The sequence below is a fragment of the Mytilus edulis genome, chromosome 2 (assembly GCF_963676685.1).
Source record: "Mytilus edulis chromosome 2, xbMytEdul2.2, whole genome shotgun sequence".
Lineage (NCBI taxonomy): Eukaryota > Metazoa > Mollusca > Bivalvia > Mytilida > Mytilidae > Mytilus > Mytilus edulis.
Window position 1 is genome coordinate 104,431,991 of NC_092345.1, and position 20,937 is coordinate 104,452,927.

Consider the following 20,937-nt stretch of genomic DNA (forward strand, 5'->3'; position numbering starts at 1 on the left):
ATGCAAATCAGACAAGCCTTTCGCCAGAGTAATTAGTGAAAAGGTTATTTGTACAAAGAACAGCACAGCGATTTATTTATAAGCCCCGAAATAGATGTTTTACTTATTGTTTTGAAATCTTTAATATTACGGTGATTTATGTTTACCAGTTGCTCTTAAATGGTACTCAACAAAAGTATTAATATTTGGCCAGAACATTTTTCCTTTCAGTTTAAATAACACAAGGATGTCCACAGGCACTTGTCTAAAAACAAAATGTTCTAAATGTTGCATTATATAAAGGTATATAGGATTCTTTTTTTGAGACAAGGGCCTATAAGAATGACATCAATGATAATGTGATTTTTCCAAATACGTTTTGACTGATTCGTACTGATTAATGTATGTTAATCATTGATTAGCTGATTGCTGGATATGATATAAGATTTGAAGGAAATAGTCCCTGAATAAACAGATACAATAGAACTTTAAACTTGATGATAGTATCTGTAGACATTTTTTGGAATTTTATCAAGCACTATGGTGTAGTGTCGTCTGTACTATACATTTTGGATGGTCTATCATTATACATTGTATAAATAATCTTTATTAATCTAGAGAGAAAGATATTACTGTGTACTCATAAAGATTGGTTTATCCCAGGTAGATAGAGAGATACTCACGAAAAATGAGTGTAACTACACCCGTATTATTGGGATTTGTGTTGCAATTTTATTGTGCTTTACTTGTAACAAACAAGGCAGATGAAAAGATCGCATTGAGGAAATCAAGGTTTATTAGCATGAAAGAGACAAAACATCATTGAAAAATGAAATGCAACGAAAAAAATAATCCTTGTCAATGACCCCGTCGAGGTGGTGGTCGTCGTTGATTTGATTTAATTGTACTCATATTCACATATTTGAAACTGTGACTTTGATATTGATATGAAAGGTAATCATAGATGAAATTGATAATGGAAATGGGGAATGTGTCAAAGAGACAACAACCCGACCAAATAAAAAACAACAGCAGAGGGTCACAAACAGGTCTTCAATGTAGCGAGAAATTCCCGCACCCGGAGGCGTCCTTCAGCTGGCCCCTAAACAAATATATACTAGTCCAGTGATAATGAACGCCATACTAATTTCCAAATTGTACACAAGAGACTAAAATTAAAATAATACAAGACTAACAAAGGCCAGATGCTCCTGACTTGGGACAGGCGCAAAAATGCAGCGGGGTTAAACATGTTTGTGAGATCTCAACCCTCCCCCTATACCTCTAACCAATGTAGAAAAGTAAACGCATAACAATACGCACATTAAAATTCAGTTCAAGAGAATGGTATGATTGCAAATGATAAAATAATCTAACAGAAGACAAATGAAGTCGATGTTAAGCAGCATTAGCATGATATGGTCACCTTACAATTTTCATCAATCATCAAAACCCATATCGCTGAGTAAGATATGTGGAACTTGAAGTTAAAATAACAACTTGTAGACTCTGGGATATTGAAACATGTTTTCATCATCTAAAATCACATTTCCATAAAAGAATTCGTGTCTAGAAGTATTTAACCCTCCCCATTGAACAATCAAACTATATTTTTTTCTATTGATATAAAAAGACAAAAATGTAAAGCAATTCTTAGTTTTATTGTAAGTTAAAAAGCTTTATATGATAAATTTCATTACCAACCTTCAAACGAAACATATGTTTATGTTTACCTTACCTCCCTTAAAAATATCCCCCCACAGATTTCTACCAGAACCATTATTATGTTCCATTCATTATACTTTATTTCAAGCAGAAGAACTAATCAAAATCATTGACTGAAAGAATCTAATGTCACAAAGATATGTCTCGCCTTTTTGTAATTTTAATAATGCAAATGTTGAAATTGAAATAGCAATACTTAAACATATTACACAAGTTATGCAAATATTCAAAGTCAATAAACCATGAATGAGGTGAATGACTACACAATCTCAATGTCCCATTGCTAATACAACTGCAAACCAAATATCATTGACTAATTATAAGTCGTTGCCTTTAAATAAATCTAAACACAAACATAAACTTGTAAACTATATAAAAGGTTCAATAAACCATGCAGAAGGGGTGGGCCAATATAATCTCTTTGGAAACGGTTCTTGCAAATGACAATATTTGCATACCAAATATCATTGACTTACATTATCAGTTCATCTTAAACTGATCTAATCACAAACTAATACATGTAAACTAAGCAAAAGTTTCAAAGTCAATAGACCATGACTGAGGTGGCGGAGCCAAATAATCTCCATAGAAATGTGATATGTCAAGGCGAGACAAATTATGTATGATGAAGTTCAAAGGTAAAACAACTTTATTCTGCAATTGGGTGTCCTACTATACAGATACAGCCCTACAGATATCGCTATGCTGTATCTGTATACTATACAGATATCGCTTTGAAGCTCCGCCCACTGCCGGACTGAGTATTGTTTGAACTTGTGTGACCTCAGAATGTGTATTCCAGTTGCATTCCAATGACGATGACAATTGTCGATTTCAAAACTTGAATGTGTATGATTGTGTTACAAAATCAACCATGTCAATTTCAGCATGCATGTTTAGTGAATGTCAAGTCTGAAGCGTAGGACAACTCGTACACTTCTGTTTCAAATTTGACAATGTTTTGTTATTTGTTTTTACTGTTGAAATTAGTTGTTATGTTAAAATAGATAATTATTCACCTTGAGCGATGTATTATTGTTGACCATTTGAGATTCTTTTTTGCGAACCCGTCTTTAGCGTAATGTGTGATTTTGATATTACTACGCGGGCCTCAAGGGATTACAAATCGAAAATAAATGCTAAATATGTTAGTTTTTGTGTCTTTCAAAACACAAACAATATACAGAATTAATTGCAAGATAAAGACAATAACTGTTTAGTGTCTTTAAATGTCAGCTGTATTTGTACTCGGCTCGAAACAGGTGTAGTAGCTCGCTAAAAGCTCGCATACACCTTGTTTCCTAGCCTCGTACAAATACAGCTGATATTTAAAGACACTAAACAGTTATTGTCTATATAACTATAAAGAAATGTTGTTTCGTCAAATTATGAAAAAAAATCACTCATCTCAATCATAGGTAGTAGTGTATAAGCGATGTTCAAATCTAAACAATCGATTTAGAATATATAAAGTAAGATAACAAACAAAGACTGTGGGAATGACATAATTATAAAAACTACGGGGAAGGTTCAAATAATCAATTAGCAAAATCAAAAGCTCAAACACATCAAACGAATAAACAAGAACTATCATTTAAGTGACTTGGTACAAGCATTTTCATCTGTAGAAAATGGTAGATAAAACCTGGTTTTTAAAGCTAGCTAAAACTTTCACTTGTATGACAGTCTCATAAAATTCCCTTATATTGACAACAATGTGTGAACTAAACAAACCTACAAAGTAGGTAACAATGTCAAAATAGGTGTACAGCAGTTAACATTGTGTTATTATCTTGATCACTATAAAAACAAACAAATGTGTCAACAAAGAAAAACAAAAAATCCTAATAGCAAAAACAAAATACAGGAATATAAAACTAGCGAAACCGGTGCGTATTTATATTCACTGGTAATAGTTAATATATTAGTAAGTGTTAATATTTAAGGTATGTATATACGCATATGTTGATATAAAACAATCTGAAGTTGATTATTCATTATGTCTAACAAAATATGTTGCATTATAATGATTTTACAATAATCACTGATCGATAGCTCATCTTCAGCTAGAATTTTTTTTCTTATCATACTAGAATATGAAACTTTTATTTCTATAAATACCTTAAAAGTGGGAGATTTTATAAGTTGTACAACAAATAAGAAGAAAACGGGATAATTGTAAAAAGTAAAATCGAGTATTGTACTAGTTTAAAAGATTCGAATCTAATGCTTTTTACATATTTTTATTTGGCTAATGACTTCAATTTACATTCATTTTTTATACTTATGGAACAATTTGTTCAACTTAGTTAACCAGCGTTTATATCACTAAAGGTATTTAAAATAAACTTGTCGAAACTGAACACAAAGTTAATATCTTGTGTTGAGAAACTAATGATGTCGATAAAGAGGGGCCCTGTTGAGCAAGGGTGTCATTAGACTAATCAAGTCGATAAAGAGGGGTGAAAGATACCAAAAGGACATTCAAACTCATAAGTTGAAAACAAAATCCAGTTTTTATTGGCTTTGAACTAGCTGTCAGTAACTACAAGTATTCTGATATAACTGCCTAGTGTCTTTTTTTTTTTTGGATGAACAAGTAAATGTTCTCGTCCGCTAAGTGTTTATATTAAATGTATTTGTAGTTGTATCCATCTGATGGGTTCAAACTTTTTCCACTGATTTTTGTAGTCTGTTTTTATATTGTACTGTTACTGTCTCGGTTTTTTGGAGGGTTGGGCGCGCACAAACATGTGTAACCCCGCCACATTCTTTATGTGCTTGTGCAAAGTCAGAAGCCTGTTGTTCAGTGGTTGTATTTGTATCGTGTCTACAAAAAAAGACATTATAGGTAAAGTTGTCAAAAACAGTGCTACAGCAGTCAAAATTGTGTTATAATCTTAATCACTATAAAAAAAAAAAATAACAAACAAACACAAAAATGCATATATACAAAGCTCATTATCAAAAATGAAAAATACACAAATTTACCATAGCCCAATAACACAATGACGGGATGCAAAAGTACAAAACCAAGTCATATATACCAAAGATAGAAACACAATCAAGATCGGTTCAGTATGTGTTCAGATTTTTTATGCTTGTGCACATAATTATTTTACTGAATTAATGAGAAGCAATTGAATATGACTGAAATGACCGCAGGCAAAATGAATGACCAGTAGCGAAGTCTCAAAATTTACAAAATGTATAAGGAAATAATTGTGGTATGATTACAAACGAGACAACTCTTCACAAGAAACCAAACGATACAGAATACAGAAATTAACAGCTATTAAATTATTTCCCTCGAATGATTCAATTAAAGTCTGTCATCATAGCATGGAGTATAATAGAAACAGTTATAGGTCACCGTATATGGCCTTAAACAATGAGAAATCCACATACTGTATAGATTATAAGTTAACATTATACATACTTCATTAATAAAAGAGAGTGTCCGACGCAATAGATATTGCAGAAATGATTTAAAGATGAACAACTGAAATCAACACAACCTAATTTGATATTCTTAATACATGGTTTGTTATAAGGCGCATCCACTTTTTGGGGTTGAGGCATACATGTATTATTGTCCTGTTAAAGTTTACAAATAGCCTTGTATGGTATCATTAAACAATTAATAAATATGGTTAGGCCTTTCTTGTTTAACTTATATGAAGTCAGTGTAAACTAAGGATGATAACAACGGCTCTAATGTTGATTAATCAGGTTATATAGATGATAACAAAATCAACAGACAGTTTATAAATTTCATAAAATTTATTTCATGGTAAGTTCTTGTTTAACCCCATGTGATAACATTGCATTGGTTTTTTCAAAATAAACATAACTTTGATTGTCAAAAGCACTCTGAATGCATTCAAAAATTATTATTTGATCTCAGCAAATTTTTATCTCAAAATAAAATGCGAAATATATGACAGTATGTGCTCTCCGAGACAAAATTACAACACTGTATAGGAAAAGAAACAAACTTATCATGTTATTGTTATTGTACATAACGAATGTTAATATGAAAATCGATTTTTTTCTTTTGTAATTGTATACGGTTTTAAAACCATAGTCATATATTCACGTTCTAAGTATGAGCATTCCATAAAAAATGTGATTCGGGTAGCGCTTTTTGGACCCAAAAAATTACAAAAAGAATAATTCAGTTCATAGATAGTTATCAAAGGTACCAGGATTATAATTTAATACGCCAGACGCGCGTTTCGTCTACATAAGACTCATCCGTGACGCTCATATCAAAACAGGTAAAAAGCCAAACAAGTACAAGTTAAAGAGCATTGAAAACCCTGCATAAGACACTGCCTAATGCCGTTATGAAATACATATCGGCTCTGCAGTTATAAATACATAACTTTTCATAACTTAAATTCATTTACAAGGGATCCACTTTTCAAAGTCCGTTTGTTTATCATTTGTTTGTTTACCTATGTAGATAGAATTAATTTAGTATTATGAGTCATTAACACAATAAAACATGTCTTTTTATTTCGTTTAATATGTAATGTTTTATTTACTTGTCAACAAGTCAAGGTCTAAGTTATGATTAAATAAGTTTTGCTATATGCATGAAAGTAGCGTATACTGTGACGTTAGCAGCTCCCGTAAGAGAATCGGATGATATAATGGGGCTTATCCTGGAGTATTTTCAGAATATAGTGTTATCTGCGAGCATTTCTAACGTACTATAAAGGATTATTCGGAAAAACTGCGTTTGGTTACGTTTTAAAATACAAAGCAATTTATTTGGAAAATAACATAAAAGAAACACAAAAAGGTATATAGACAGAGCACATTAGCAAAAAATGACAGACATGAATACCAAAACATTTGTCCATATGCAGCAATACACAGAAGTATAGTTTCGCATTTTGGCCATGGTGGTTATTTTTTTAATATGAATGCTTTCGTAAATTATGTTTTTTAGATGGTTGAATGATAATATAGCCTTCCAAGTGGGTTTATATGAATATCAAGATTGGTTTTAGCATGTTTTATAGGCCATTTTCCTGTTTGGGCCCACATATTGGCTTTTATGTTCCTTCTTTAAGAAACCTTCATAGAGATCTGGCCGAATTATAAGAAAAATAGAAGTAAATATTCAAAGCAATAAATGCTATGATGTTAATTGACGGCTCATTGTTTTTAAGAAGAGATAGGCATTTGAGCCTGAAACATGTTATATTTTATTTCGTCCGCCTTTGAGTAATTTAACGGATATTATCACAGATTTTGCTGTTTATGTGAAATTTAAAATCGTATTATACATTTTAACTAGCTAATTTTGAGCCCAAATTCTTGTCAGGTAAAAGTAGATTGAAAGAGGTCATGTTTAAAAATAATAATTTATTGCCTTTTCCGTGACTGTACTTAGTCTACTAGTGGACAAATTCTTTTTATTGTATAGGTGTTAGAACAAGATAGCTTGCTGTCATTCTATCGACCTTTTGTGTACGTTTAATAGTGTTAATTCTCATGTTATTATTTTGTAAACATTAGTTGATCAGAGTCACTTTGAAGCATGTTAACTGAAAGGTAAGTTTCTGTTCCGGTCAATGCCCCTTAGCTCAATTTTAATATGTCAAAATGTCTATAAATACATTCTTTTCAAAAATGCATGAAATAATATAATTTTATTTTGAGAAGTTTTTATCAACCATCAGACAGGAAGTAATGTTATCTGTAATAACTTAGATATATAACGAACAATTGACAATACTACAATCTTCACGTAAAAGAGTTGTTTTAATTAGTTATGGTGCTGTAGGAAGGCTACAAGCAAACACCTTCATAAACATTCTAATATACGTCAACTATTTGACCACATCCAATATAAAAAGTAAATGCTATCTATAACAAACGTAAATGTATACTGATCATTCTAGATTTCCTACCAAGAGTCTTTGGTTCTGTCCGGGTATTCCTGATTCGTCCGCAAAACAACTGACCGCCCACGAAATAGCACAATACTGTAGTATTGAAAAGTGGCGTTAATCACTAACCAACCAATCAATCAGACAATTCTTCTGAAAAACTGATAATCACCTGATCATATTTCAATCCGTATTCTGTTCACTTGAACATTAACATATACAAAAAGGCTGTAATATGACATAGTTTCTTGACCACAGGGATTCAGTTAATTGATATACTTTTTATCGCTGTATATTTTTTCATTTTTATTTTGTCAATAAATCATTAACCATGTAAAATGTGGCTACAATATTTATATGTTATCTATATCATGCACTAGCGAAGGTGCCAGATTTGAGGAGTAAGTAAAAAATCACCCTCTCCCACTATGCATAGGCCACTATTGTGTGCTACATTATTGCTGTTTCTTTAAAATTTCATTGATTATCTGATATCGCGATCTGTTTAGAATTGTTGAACAGTCGTTGATAGAATAGATGATCTGACCATTTGCGATCATACATTTTCTAACGTCTGATTGAGATTATGATATGGAATTATATGTGACGAAAACCAACTACACACTAAATTACAGGCTTCTAATGTTGGTCAAGTTCATATATAATACGACCGTGAACATGTTAACGAGCGTTCAATCTTGACCTTAACCTGGAACAATGTTGAAAACATAAGACAATATTCGAGAGAATCTTGTTATGTGTAAATCTAAATGTGCTTTCTGAATTACGACATTTGACTAAAACGATTTAAAAGATCAATTTGTATTATTTCTAATAATCATATTTTGTTATGTTTTAGACTTGATGATATTTTCAAGACATAAGCCATGGTTGTAAACAGTTTATCAAGAAGAAACAAGATTTGTGTTTATCTTTCACACTTCTTCACAACTGTTGTAGGTTTTTATCGAGTAGTTTAGTATACATATTAGATTTGTGTTTATCTTTCACACTTCTTCACAACTGTGGTAGGTTTTTATCGAGTAGTTTAGTATACATATTAGATTTGTGTTTATCTTTCACACTTCTTCACAACTGTGGTAGGTTTTATCGAGTAGTTTAGTATACATATTTGGGTTAGTATGTTTGTTAGTTGGGCATTTAAACCAGATCAATCGAATGCAAGACAAAACAAACGTTGAAGCGGTAACACAGTGATGATTGAAAAACTGTTTGTCAATTTGTTTCAATGATAACATGAGACGATGGAGATTTTCTACATCATTTAGACTTGTGTATTTCACTGTTGACGGAGGCTGTCATGTTCTAAAGCATACAATTATTTAGAATTAAAATCACAAAAATACTGAACTGCGAGGAAAACTAAAAAATGATAGTCCATAATCTAGTTGCAAAATCAAATGCTCAAACAAATCAAACGAATGGATAACAACTGTCATATTCCGGACGTGGTACATGCCTTTTTTAAGTAGAAAATGGTGGATTAAACCTAGTTTTAAGGTAGCAATACACAGTTTGAAGTTAAGTTTCGCATTATGGCCCCTGTGAAGTTTTTAAATATGAAAGTTTTTGTACAATAACATTGATTTTAAGATAGTTGAAGAATAATATAGCCTTCTTTGTGGGTTTATATGAACATTTATAATGTTTTTAACATGTTTTATAGGCCATTTATATGATTGACAGTCCGTATTTTCCTTTCCGTACCGTCCATAGGTCCATAAATTATTGCAGTGTTATCAACAAAGATTTTGCGCTCGATCTTTTCAATTCAATTTTATGGAAAAACCAGCAGAAATGCATATGCTTTTTTTGTTTTGGACCACTTGATAGATATAAACCTATGGATTCAGGAACGGTATCACTGTAATTGATTGAAATTTTCCTTTAGACCAAATTTTGGAGACTTTTGTGACATGTTCACCCCCCCTTTTTGCTATATTTTGTATCTAAGAAATGCAGATTGTTGCCATGGTTACACCCAAAAGGGATTATATTTCACCCTTATGACCATTAGAAATCAAATCTATGGAAGATTCTCTTTTTATAAGTATATACATGCATAACACACATATAAAGCCTTCTTTGTTAGACAGGAGGGGAAAGAGGGTGTTTAAAAATTATGAGTGTCAATTTTTTTATTTTTTTTACTAACTGTGTATTGCTACCTCAAGCTAGATAAGGCAGCAATACACAGTTAGGAGTTTAGTTTCGCATTTTGGCCCCCGTGGATTTTTCAAATATGAAAGTTATTATGTATTAAAATTCATTTTTAGACAGCTGAATACTAATTTAGCCTTCAAAGGTGGTTTATAAGATTATCAGATTATTTTTTACATGTTTTATTGGCTATTTTCTGTTTGACTCTCCGTATTTTCATAGCTATACCAGCCATCGGTCCAGAAATTAAGTTAATGTTTACAAACACTTTTTTTTCTACACGAAGTTTTTGACGCAATTTTACAAAAAAATGACGAAAGACATATGATTTTCTTTGGATTAACTGAAAGATATATGTAAACAGCTTCAGAAAAGGAACTACCTTAAGCGATTGAAATTCTACTTTTAGCCAAATTTTGGGGAAATATGTGACATCTTTTCCACCCTTTTTGCAATATTTTATAGCAAATAAATGCAGTTTGTTGCCATGGATACACCCAAAAGAAACTATATTTTACCATTTTATATACTTGATATAAAATCTTTGGAAGATTCTGATTCCATACATATGCACATATATGACACAAATAGTAAGCTTAATATTGCAAGAAAGCAATAAAAAGGGGATGGTAAAATTTATGAGGGCAAATTTTGATATTTTTTCCTAACTGTTTATTACTTCCTAAACCCATCACTTGTTTGACAGTCGCATCAAATTCCATTATAATGACAACGATGTATGAACAAAACAAACAGAAATAATCAGTAAAAATTTCAAAAATAGGGGTACAGCTGTCACATTTGTGTTGAAGCACAAAATGGCATATAGACCAAGCATAGTAGCAAAAGAGTAAAGACAAGAATACACAAATTTACCATAGTAAAATAACACAATGACGGGATGTATGAGTACAGAGTTACGTAATATATGTATCAAAGAAACATAAAGAGACATATAGACAAGACATATCAGCAAAAACGAAAGACAAGAATACAAAAATGTCTTGCAATAGCATAATAACGGAATGTATAAGTACAGAACTAAGTCATAAGTATCAAAGAAACACCAAAAAGCATATAGACATAAGGCATTTTTAAAACATTTCTCTCTCTCTCTCTCTCTCTCTCTCTCTCTCTCTCTCTCTCTCTCTCTCTCTCTCTCTCTCTCTCTCTCTCTCTCTCTCTCTCTCTCTCTCTCTCTCTCTCTCTCTCTCTCTCTCTCTCTCTCATATATAAATATAACAATATGGCTTCTGTCTCAAAATTCCTATGGAGATATGATATATGTTCTCTTCTATTATTATTGAATTTACACTTTTGTCAAATAAATTTTACAAATAGAATTTATTTTCGATGTATTCAGCACTGAAATATTAAAGGGCTGTAAAAAGCGAATCATTATTTCAGTATTTCACCGTATTTTATATATTTTTTTTTATATCTCGTAGCAAGTGCCCTTTTAATTAAACTACGAACAGTTCAGTTGTAACACACCTGTCTATTAATACATAAGCTGTTTGATTTTTTGTTATTTTAGGGTGCGCGCATGTGGTGGTTTGGTATTGGTCTTTTCATTATAGAAGTGACTCCAGATTCATTGCAGTTGACTGCAATCTACGGGTTCAGTAATGGTGGTGCATTGTTACTGTTGTCGACTTTAGTAGGAGATATCATTGACAGAACAGCAAGACTTAAGGGTATATTGGTATCTAGTCGTTTAAATACAAAACCAATGTATTCTAATCTTGAATCTGATTTAAAAAGCTGTACTTGAATGTATTTATAAAAGCTTCGAGGCTATATGCTCACTTTAAAATGCTACATCTGTACATTTTCACATTATTACCATCATAAATGTTAAAAGTTTTATTTGTGCAAGTTAACCAACATGACTGCTAAACTAATTGTTCCAAGTAATCTTTCATCTAAGCGTTTTGCGAAAGACAGTTTTTCACAAGAAGTCATAATTGAAAATTTGATGTAGCATCAAGGAAGGATAGTTCAGATGTGCTTATAGAAACAGGGTCTATGATGGTGGGATTGTAAGAAATAGTCTTTGTAAGAATGATTAATTTCCACGCTACTGTGCAGAAAAACAAGCAAACTCGATATTATCTCTAATTTATGAGTAAAAAGTCACGCGACATACTGTGAATTCATTATTATTCATTGAATACTAATTTTCGTGGCTTTCGTGGGTTCAGGTGACCACGGTTTGTCAAACAATGAATCCAATATCCATACAAATTCTCGTTTTCCTGAATTCACGTAAATTGATACCCACGAAAATAAATAATCTAAGTAATAGCCAAGATCAAATGGCAAAACTAAAAGCTCAAACACATCAAACTAATGGAAAACAACTGTCATATTCCTGACACATTGTGGATATACACCTGGTTTGATAGCTAGCTAACCCGCTTGCAAGACAGTCGTATGGAATCCATTATATTGCCTATAATGTGTGAGCAAAACCAACAGACATAATATGTAAAATTGTCAAAATAAAGGGTACAGCAGTCAACATTGTGTTATAATCCTCGGGTTTAAATCTTAATCTTAACATGCGTCAATGTTAAACTATCCCGTTTTGTAGTTTGTATAGTGTAACAGTCTAGTGGTAGTCTAATTAATTACACCATTTTTTATTGGGATTTTACATGGTTTTTAATAGTTTTGATTAGTTCACTTTTCAATGATACATTTGTCTTTTTCAGCTGCACGCATAGCCTTGTTTCTAAATAATTTTGGGATCGCCTTGTGTTGTGTAATTGTAATCTTTGTATTTACTTTTCGTTCTGAGATTGAGACAAAGCTTCCAGAACAAGGACTTCTTAAGTTATGTTTCACACTGATTATTATTCTTATGATATTTTCAAATGTATGCAATCTTGGAAGAACCTTGGTCATGGAAAGAGACTGGATTGTAGAAATCTGCAATAGAAAGACAGATAACATCGCTAGTAAGTTTATAAAACTAATTATAACAAAACAAAAAAGATATAAGAAGATGTGGTATGTTTGCAAATGAGACAACTATCCATTCAAGTCACAATATGTGAAAATGATAAACCATTATAGGTAAAAGTACTGCATTACGGAGCCATGGATTACACCGAACGGCAATTTTATTGGTGTATTAAAACTCGAGGTTTTAAAATTAATTTGTGTAGTTTATAAAGAATCTGTACCAGTTTAGAAGGGTCTATTGATTTTGTTCGTCAGTTCTTTTTTCTATACTAATTTATTTATTTATAGTCTCTTTATTAAAAAATGAATTGGCAATTTCTCTTGTAACTGTTTGATCCTTAGACACAACATTGGAAAGTTTATGAAACATTTTGGAATTCGAATATTTAATGGGGCATTAGATGAATTATATATAAATTTGAAAGATAATTATTTTGTTTCAAGTACTAATAAAAGCGAAATTTTGAAAGAATATTTCTTTGCAAGCAGTCAAATTGGCTCAAATTGATCAAAACAGCGTTTGATCTAACCTCATTAAATCTGCATTCAATGACCTTCAATGTAATCCCTTAGCTCGAGATCTGTTAAGTATGTACTATGCGTATTCATCTATCAAAAGGAACAAAATTCAACAAAACGAGGGCAAACCATTGGTTGACAGATTCGATCCAGATACAATCTTTCTCATGACGATTAATCTGTTTTTTAATCTATAACCTGAAATCAAACATACCTAGAAAATTCAAGTGCACGTGCTTGCTATCTATTTTTTATATGAATGTTAATATCGGGTTATATGATCTCTGATTTTCTTTGGCTTTCATATCGATGGTTAACTTTATAGCGCATCGATAAGAATATACCCAAAGTGAGGATACATATTATCGAGTCCATGCGCTGTCAACTGTTTAGAAGTTTTGTAATTAAGACAAACGCTTAAGTGTAATGAGGATTTTAATCAAATTGGTAAGCATGAATGTGACATCAAACTCACCTGAAAGCATCTAAATGATGTATAAAAAGGGATATCATCAATAATTTAGAAAATCAAGAAATTCCATACGTGGAACGCTGAAAAATTCTTGCGTTTGATGGTGTATCTTGGAATACGCATTGTATCATATGTGCTTTGTCCAATAAATATTTGAATTTTGAATTTAATACAGTCTGATATAGGTTTATATTAACTTTACATCTCGTATATATTGAACCATTCTAATGTTGTGCGCGGAAAAACGCATTTGAGTTCAGGTCATTTCTAATTGAATACCTTGGTTGGTTTTTTTTTACAAATATTGAAGAGAGCGGACCTACAGAATTTGTTCCTGAAATACCATAAATTTGTTTGATGTGAAGAAGGAAAATTTGCAAAAGTTTTGTTTTTAGGAGCAATAAACACCAAAATTTAATAAAAAATATAGTTCCTAAAAATTTGCAGGGAGTGGTGATAATCTAATTTTAAGGTTTGGAGCGAGAAATTAAATTTAGAGTGACATTAACTTATATTTTTTATGCTAATGAAATTAACAGGCTAAGTCTGTCAATGAATTTAAGCTATCTGATAAACTCATCATAGATACAATGCAGGATTGAAATTATGTATTTTCGCTGGACGCGCGTTTAGTCTTCATAATGTTCATCATTAACGCTGGAATAAAACAAAGTTGAAAAGGCCAAATAAAGTACGAATTCCTTTATTTTGATTAAACACTTTATTGTCAATATATTTTTAACCTACTTTTATAGTTATTACGACCTTGCACCATGGACGTGTCATCGCGTTTTGAAACATATATTTTGAAATGCATGATTAACGCCTGTTTTTCAGGTTTCATTCAATTCCGTTAAGTATAATTTTTATTTTAAACTAACATTTTAATCTGTTCATTTTGTAGCAATGAGTGCCACATTTCGTTTCATCGACTTATGCACGAACGCCTTTGCACCATTATTAACAGGCCAGCTAATGACATATGTGTCTAGTATGTACGGTGCTGTTTTCATTGGCTCTTGGAACATCTGTGCGTTCTTCATTGAGTATTGGCTTATTGGAATGGTTTATAGAATGAATCCGGCTCTACATTCTAAGGATTCAACTATATATGGTATGGTAAGTTTATTTCTTTTTGTTGGCAAACCACATATTTTATATTTTGAATACTTTCCCTCCCAACATATTTCTTTTGCAAAAATATAAATAATATCAGCTTGTTGCCGGTTTACTCAAACAAATTTTGATGGATTTCTTTAAAATATACACATTTGAATAGAAGTGTGTCATTTTTAAGTGATACCATTTAGTTGATGTGAAAAGGGATTTTGCATACATATGTTACATTATGTTTTTGTCTCTATGAGAACCCTGTCTCCTCAGTATCAACGTTAAATGAGCGCACTGACAACATTCATCATTAAACTAGTAATCGTTGTGAAACGTAAAATTACTTACGAATGAGAATGATAATATTGAAAATAGAAAAAACAATTCCATCCATACTTTTAATGCAGAGTTCATTATAAACTATACTAGAAACAATAGTAAACTGTCTGTGTCTGTAATGATAGTGAACAGTTTGTGTAGGTACCAATCGTATGCGAATCATATTTTGTAAAGGAGTTGGTCCGGTAAGACCCCTTTTTGGCCCCAAAATATAGCAGTTTTACACAATTGTTAAAATGTAAACTTTTAGTTGTTTATAGGACAGTAGAATGCTTCTGCTACATAAATATGGGCTGTTTTTGACAATATAATGCACATATCGGGCACTAGCACAATAAAGTCATGCTAAATCAATCAATTCTTCACAATTCTAGCATTTTAGTTAAATTTTAGACGCTTTTCGTGTAAAACAAAAGTGGCCGGATTCGTGTTCATCCTTAATATTAAAATGTAAGTTGTATTTGTATATTTGTTAGATTTTTCATATTTGAGCTTGAATCAGATCGTTTTTAATGACTAACTCATTCAAAACCTTTCACATAAACTAATAGAATCAAATGAAATAGATACTTAGGTGTTTGAAAAGTGGTCAAAATCTTTCGTCAAATGAACCTGAAATTTGAGGCCAAAATCGGTCCTTACCGGACCTACTCCTTTACTAAGAATAATTCAACCATGTTTTTTTTCTTTTCATAATACAGAACTTGAGGTAATACAGAATGAGGAATTGATGAAATCGTCTACAGGTCATCTGGGAAAAGAAACATCTTCTCAAGAAAAACAACTAAAAGAGAATGAAAGTTCCGTGGAAAGTGTTCCAATAGCAGATCAAAACCAGAACAAAAGCTCTCTGAAACCAGTGAAGTCTCCTGAATCAAAAAAACAACATTCGTCTTTCGTTGGAAAATTGTTTTTCAGTTTTATTGCATTATATAGAGGATGGCGCCATTATATACAGTACAAAGTAGCAGTTGCAGGCGTAGCCTTAGCGTTCCTTTACTTCACAGTGCTCGGTTTTGATAATATAACTATTGGTGAGTTTGTTTTAATATATTCAGTCTTTAGTATTTATTAAGTAATTATGTATTTAGTAAAAGAAAACAAAAGCATACTTGTAGGTTTACTTTTTATTGAGATTTTTGTCTAAAAAGGAAATCTTATCCGAGAGTCTAGACGTATGTTGATTCCATGCGTCACTTTCAAATTTATGTCTATGCAAACAAACTCATCAAAGTTAGGAGGCTTATAGAAAGTGTCGCAATACAATCGTTTTATATATAATTATCTACATACAAATACAAATATTTTATTGGCACAAACACAATTACAATAGTAGGCAACGGCCCATATTTCAGTGCATTACAACAATGAATACAGCATACTTGTAGTTAAATATAAGCCTTGTCGAATAAAACAATACAAAATTAAATACTAAATTAAATAGGATATCAAAACCGAAAATTTCCATAGAATAAAATGTTCGTAAGATGGCTATCGCTATCTGTCCGAGTGTAGATTTTTTTTGTTTCGAATAATTCAACATTTTATTAGTATATTTTACAAAAAAATAACAGATTCATTGATACGTCATGCCAACACAAAATGATAACTAGGCTGGTGATGAAAATACCAAAAAACTTGTAACAACCCGTTTGTTAAATATTGACAGGGTATTTACCAGTTTAGTCTATTTTAAGTATTAAAAGTGTAACATAAAGTGTTTATCTTTAATGGCCCAATATTATGTTTAGTCTTATAAAATACAAATAGGAAATCAGAGCTTTGCACATATTCTGTATTTGTAATGATGCATACACATATTTATTTTCTCAGGGTACGCCTATAGTCAAGGTATGACTGAGTCTATTTTAGGTATTATCAATGCAATATCAGCCTGTTTTGGTATTATCGCATCTGTTGCCTATCCATTTTTACGTAAACGTGTTGGGCTGGTGAACACTGGTTTGATTGGCCTAACTTGTCAAATATCATGTTTAGCGTTATGTGTTGTCTCACTATGGCTACCGGGTGGAACATTCGGACCGCCGTCTGACGTTCAGATGTCCCATGTTAACGTATCTTGCACAACTCAACTGTATATCAACACTACCTTGCCAGCCTATGAAACATTCTGTTTTGACAGTATCGCCGATAAAGGTTTTGCAGGAATGTCAACGTCCCTTATTGTTCTGTTCTCGGGAATTTTGGGAGCACGATTTGGTGAGTATAATGATACATGACTATTGAACAGTGGTAAACTACTGTTTTATTTTCATAAAAAAAAATTCCCGGATGGATATTTAATGATTAAGTATAAATACCCTGACGGAGAGCTTAGTCGATTCTTAAATGAGGGGTGTAACTGCAATGGAAAAATTTGAGTCGTCTGCATCGTTCAAATGTTCTTTTGCCTGGATGGAAAATTGCGAAAATTTGACCTATTTGGTCAAATGAATATTTCTTTTGTTAATATTGTTGTTAAAAAAAAAGAAAAAAAAAAGTGGTCTATGGTTAAATTCGTAGATATGTATGACGCGTTAATTTCATAGAAAACAGAACTTGTAAATATAGAACTTAAAGCGTGTCTATCATACAGTCATAGTCAATTATCAAATGCCAGAAGTACAGTTGTATATTCATTATAACGTACATGATGTTGTCCTTGAAAAGATTAAGTTTTTAGAGAAGGATTTAGATATTGTTTTCTAAATTATTCGTGAAAATTCAGGCAACACATTTTTGTGATAGTGAAAGCAATTATTGACCATATAAGGCTGTATTTATATTTAGACTTGGCTTTTTGTTGAAGGCCGTGCGGCGACCTATATTTGCATGCATCTGCGTCATTTTGGTCTCTGGTATATAATTTTTGTATTGGCAGTCTTACCCCATCAACTAATTTGTATACACTAAGTCATCAGAAAATTATATTACTTTTACCAATTGATATACTTTGATATCTTTATAAGAAGTTCAGTTTTAAGTTCTTTTTCTTTACATTTATTTGTATATTAATAAATATGCATCGATGATCTACTGTTGCTTAGACGTCAGACTCGCGAATCAATGAATGTGTTTGTAGATAGATGTTTTTTGTGTTCTGTTAAATTGTTCCTTTTAAAACTGTTAAACGATGATGACTGATGTACCCATATTTTGACTATTTTATTTATTATGTCTGTTTAGTTCACGCATCATTGTAAATATAACGGAATTTGATGAGACTGTCATCAAAGTGAGAGGTTTAGCGCTTTAAAACCAGGTTTAATCCACCATTTTCTACATTTGAAAATGCCTGTACCAAGTCAGGAATTTGACAGTTCTTGTCCATTCGTTTTTGATGTGTTTTGTCATTTGATTTTGCCATGTGATTAAGGACTTTCCGATTGGATTCTTTTGTGATTTTACTTTTTAGACGTGTCTGACATATGCTACCTGTAGACAACAACAGTTCTATCAAATACAAAAAGAAAGTCACATATCAGTCGAAAGGATTGCATGCCAATTCAGGGAAATCTGTACTCTAAACACCTTATATTTGATAAAAACCTACTTCGTTGGTAGTGAAAACCTCATCAGTGACGATCCAAATTGTTAATTTGCGATTTATGAAAGACATTTTGAACATTTTGTTCGATACAAAACTGTGATATGAAAAACGGTAGTGTTCAATTGAGGCTGTTCATAGTAAAGAAAGATTTAAAATCTTTGTGTATTTAAAGTGTTTTTCTTTGAATTTTTAGGTGTTTGGACAGCTGATTTAGTTATAACACAACTGTTTTTAGAAAGTGTAGACGAATCAGAGAGAGGTTTGGTGAATGGTTTTCAGTCATCACTCAACAAATTGATGGACATGCTCAAATTTGTAATGGTGATGTTTATATCCGACCCAGCCAAGTTTGGTTATCCGGCTATAGTTTCGTATTGCTTTATTTGCTCAGCCTGGTTGTTATATGCTGTTTATAAAAAGAGAACAACGGGAAGCATACTTTGCAAAGGATGCCTGTAAATCTGAATTAACATTATTATACAATATGTGCAATATATACCTAAAGTTCTTAACATGAGGATCTCAGGCATACAGTTTTGTTATCATAAAATGTACACGTAATAATTGTTTGCTTAGTTAAGACAATATAAAACCTGTGTGCAGAAAAATGAAATTATATAGCACCTTTAAATTTCGATAGAATAAAACAAAAGGAAGATTTGTATAAAAAAAAAACACTTTAATGTTCGGCATCATGTCCTGGTATTTGTGAGAAAACTAAGGTTACCACTGCCAAAGGCAAATTTTGCACATGACAGTTATTGCTCTTTTATTTCCATTCTCATTATAGTTACATATGTTTGTCTATATTGAGGTTTTTTTTAGAGCTCACATCACAGAAGTCATCCTATAATGTCTGTTTGTTTTGTTCACGCATCGTTGTCAATATAATAAATTTGCTAGCGGTTAATTCCACCATTTTCTACATAAAAAAATGCCTGTACCAATTCAGGAATATGACAGTTGTTATTCGTTCGTTTTATGTGTTTGAGCTTTTGATTTTGCCATTTGATCAGGACTTATATCTAGAAATTGACAATGAGGGTCGATTATAACAAAATTTTACGACGAAAAAGATGATTTCAGCTTCCAATTGTGACCTTTTCATTTGAAACTAAAAGTTCCAAATGGTGAAGTTGAAATCATCACTTCGTAAATTTTATGGACGCCATCATGAGTTGGTTGACCGTTATGGAATATCCGTTTCACATATGATTTGGATATGTCCCTTAAGTCGTAACTATAATTCCGTTCCCTTTTTCACGCATGTGACCTGCCGAATTAGACTATTTACCTGCTTTGCAAAAACATGAGCAACACGACAGGTGCCACATGTAGAGCAGGTCTACTTACCCTTTCCGAGCACCTGAGATCCCCCCAGTTTTTGATGGGGTTCGTGTTCCCCTACTTGTGACATTTTACTTATTGCGTTTGTTTTGTTCACACATCATTGTCAATATAATGGAATTTGATGCGACTGTCATACAAGTGCGGGGTTTAGCTAGCTTTAAAAATAGGTTAAATCTACCATTTTCTACATAAGAAAATGCTTGTACCAAGTATGAAATATGACAGTTGTTATTAATTCGTTCGATGTGTTTGAGCTTTTGACTTTGACATTTGATTAGGGACTTTCCGTTTTGAATTTTCCTCGTGAGTTTACTTTTTCCTAGTACATAAATTGACATAATGGTACTTACTCTTCCAGGTAAATTTGACTTTAGACGGTTCTTGTTGTTCTGTAACGGCTTTTGTTTCATCCCCCCCCCCAAAAAAAAAAATAATAAAGTGGCATGTATTTCTTCACAAAGAATTGGTTTGAAGGTTTCGAAAACACTCCTGCACATAAGCCTTGATTTGTGCTTAGTAATACCGTATTTTCATTTTAAATTTAGTTGTCATAGCCATATAAAAATAAAGGCAATTTGGTATGAATGTCAATGAAACCTCTCAATCATCCACCAGAAAAATAGAGGTGTCCCTGCGACCTTCAATAGTGCTTCTGTTTCTGCCATTTGGTGGTGGCCATTATTTCTGAATATTCTGCCTTTTTTTGTCAAATAACGGTGTTCGCATACTCTTAATTGCATGGTATTAACTTAGTATACATGTACATAATGATTAACGAATAAACAAATACAATGTTGTGCATAATTCAAAACTCACAGTCGTAGCAGTATCAGCAG

General features: G+C 32.0%; 1 protein-coding gene across 1 annotated transcript; it reads left to right on the top strand.

The window, feature by feature from the left end:
* The first annotated feature begins 8,467 nt into the window (after nucleotides 1-8,467).
* LOC139513774 (ferroportin-like) lies at nucleotides 8,468-20,023 on the top strand. Its single transcript, XM_071302569.1, has 7 exons — nucleotides 8,468-8,566; nucleotides 11,329-11,488; nucleotides 12,509-12,754; nucleotides 14,657-14,866; nucleotides 15,903-16,235; nucleotides 17,035-17,421; nucleotides 18,945-20,023. The coding sequence occupies exons 1-7, from the start codon at nucleotides 8,498-8,500 to the stop codon at nucleotides 19,208-19,210; spliced, it is 1,671 nt and encodes a 556-aa protein (XP_071158670.1). The 5' UTR covers nucleotides 8,468-8,497; the 3' UTR covers nucleotides 19,211-20,023.
* The last annotated feature ends 914 nt before the right edge of the window (nucleotides 20,024-20,937 follow it).

Coding starts and splice junctions, on each gene's coding strand:
- LOC139513774 (XM_071302569.1), top strand. CDS start 8,498: ATGGTTGTAAACAGTTTATCAAGAAGAAACAAGATTTGTGTTTATCTT. Junction 8,567..11,328: donor CACACTTCTTCACAACTGTT/GTAGGTTTTTAT, acceptor TTGTTATTTTAG/GGTGCGCGCATGTGGTGGTT. Junction 12,755..14,656: donor AAAGACAGATAACATCGCTA/GTAAGTTTATAA, acceptor TTCATTTTGTAG/CAATGAGTGCCACATTTCGT.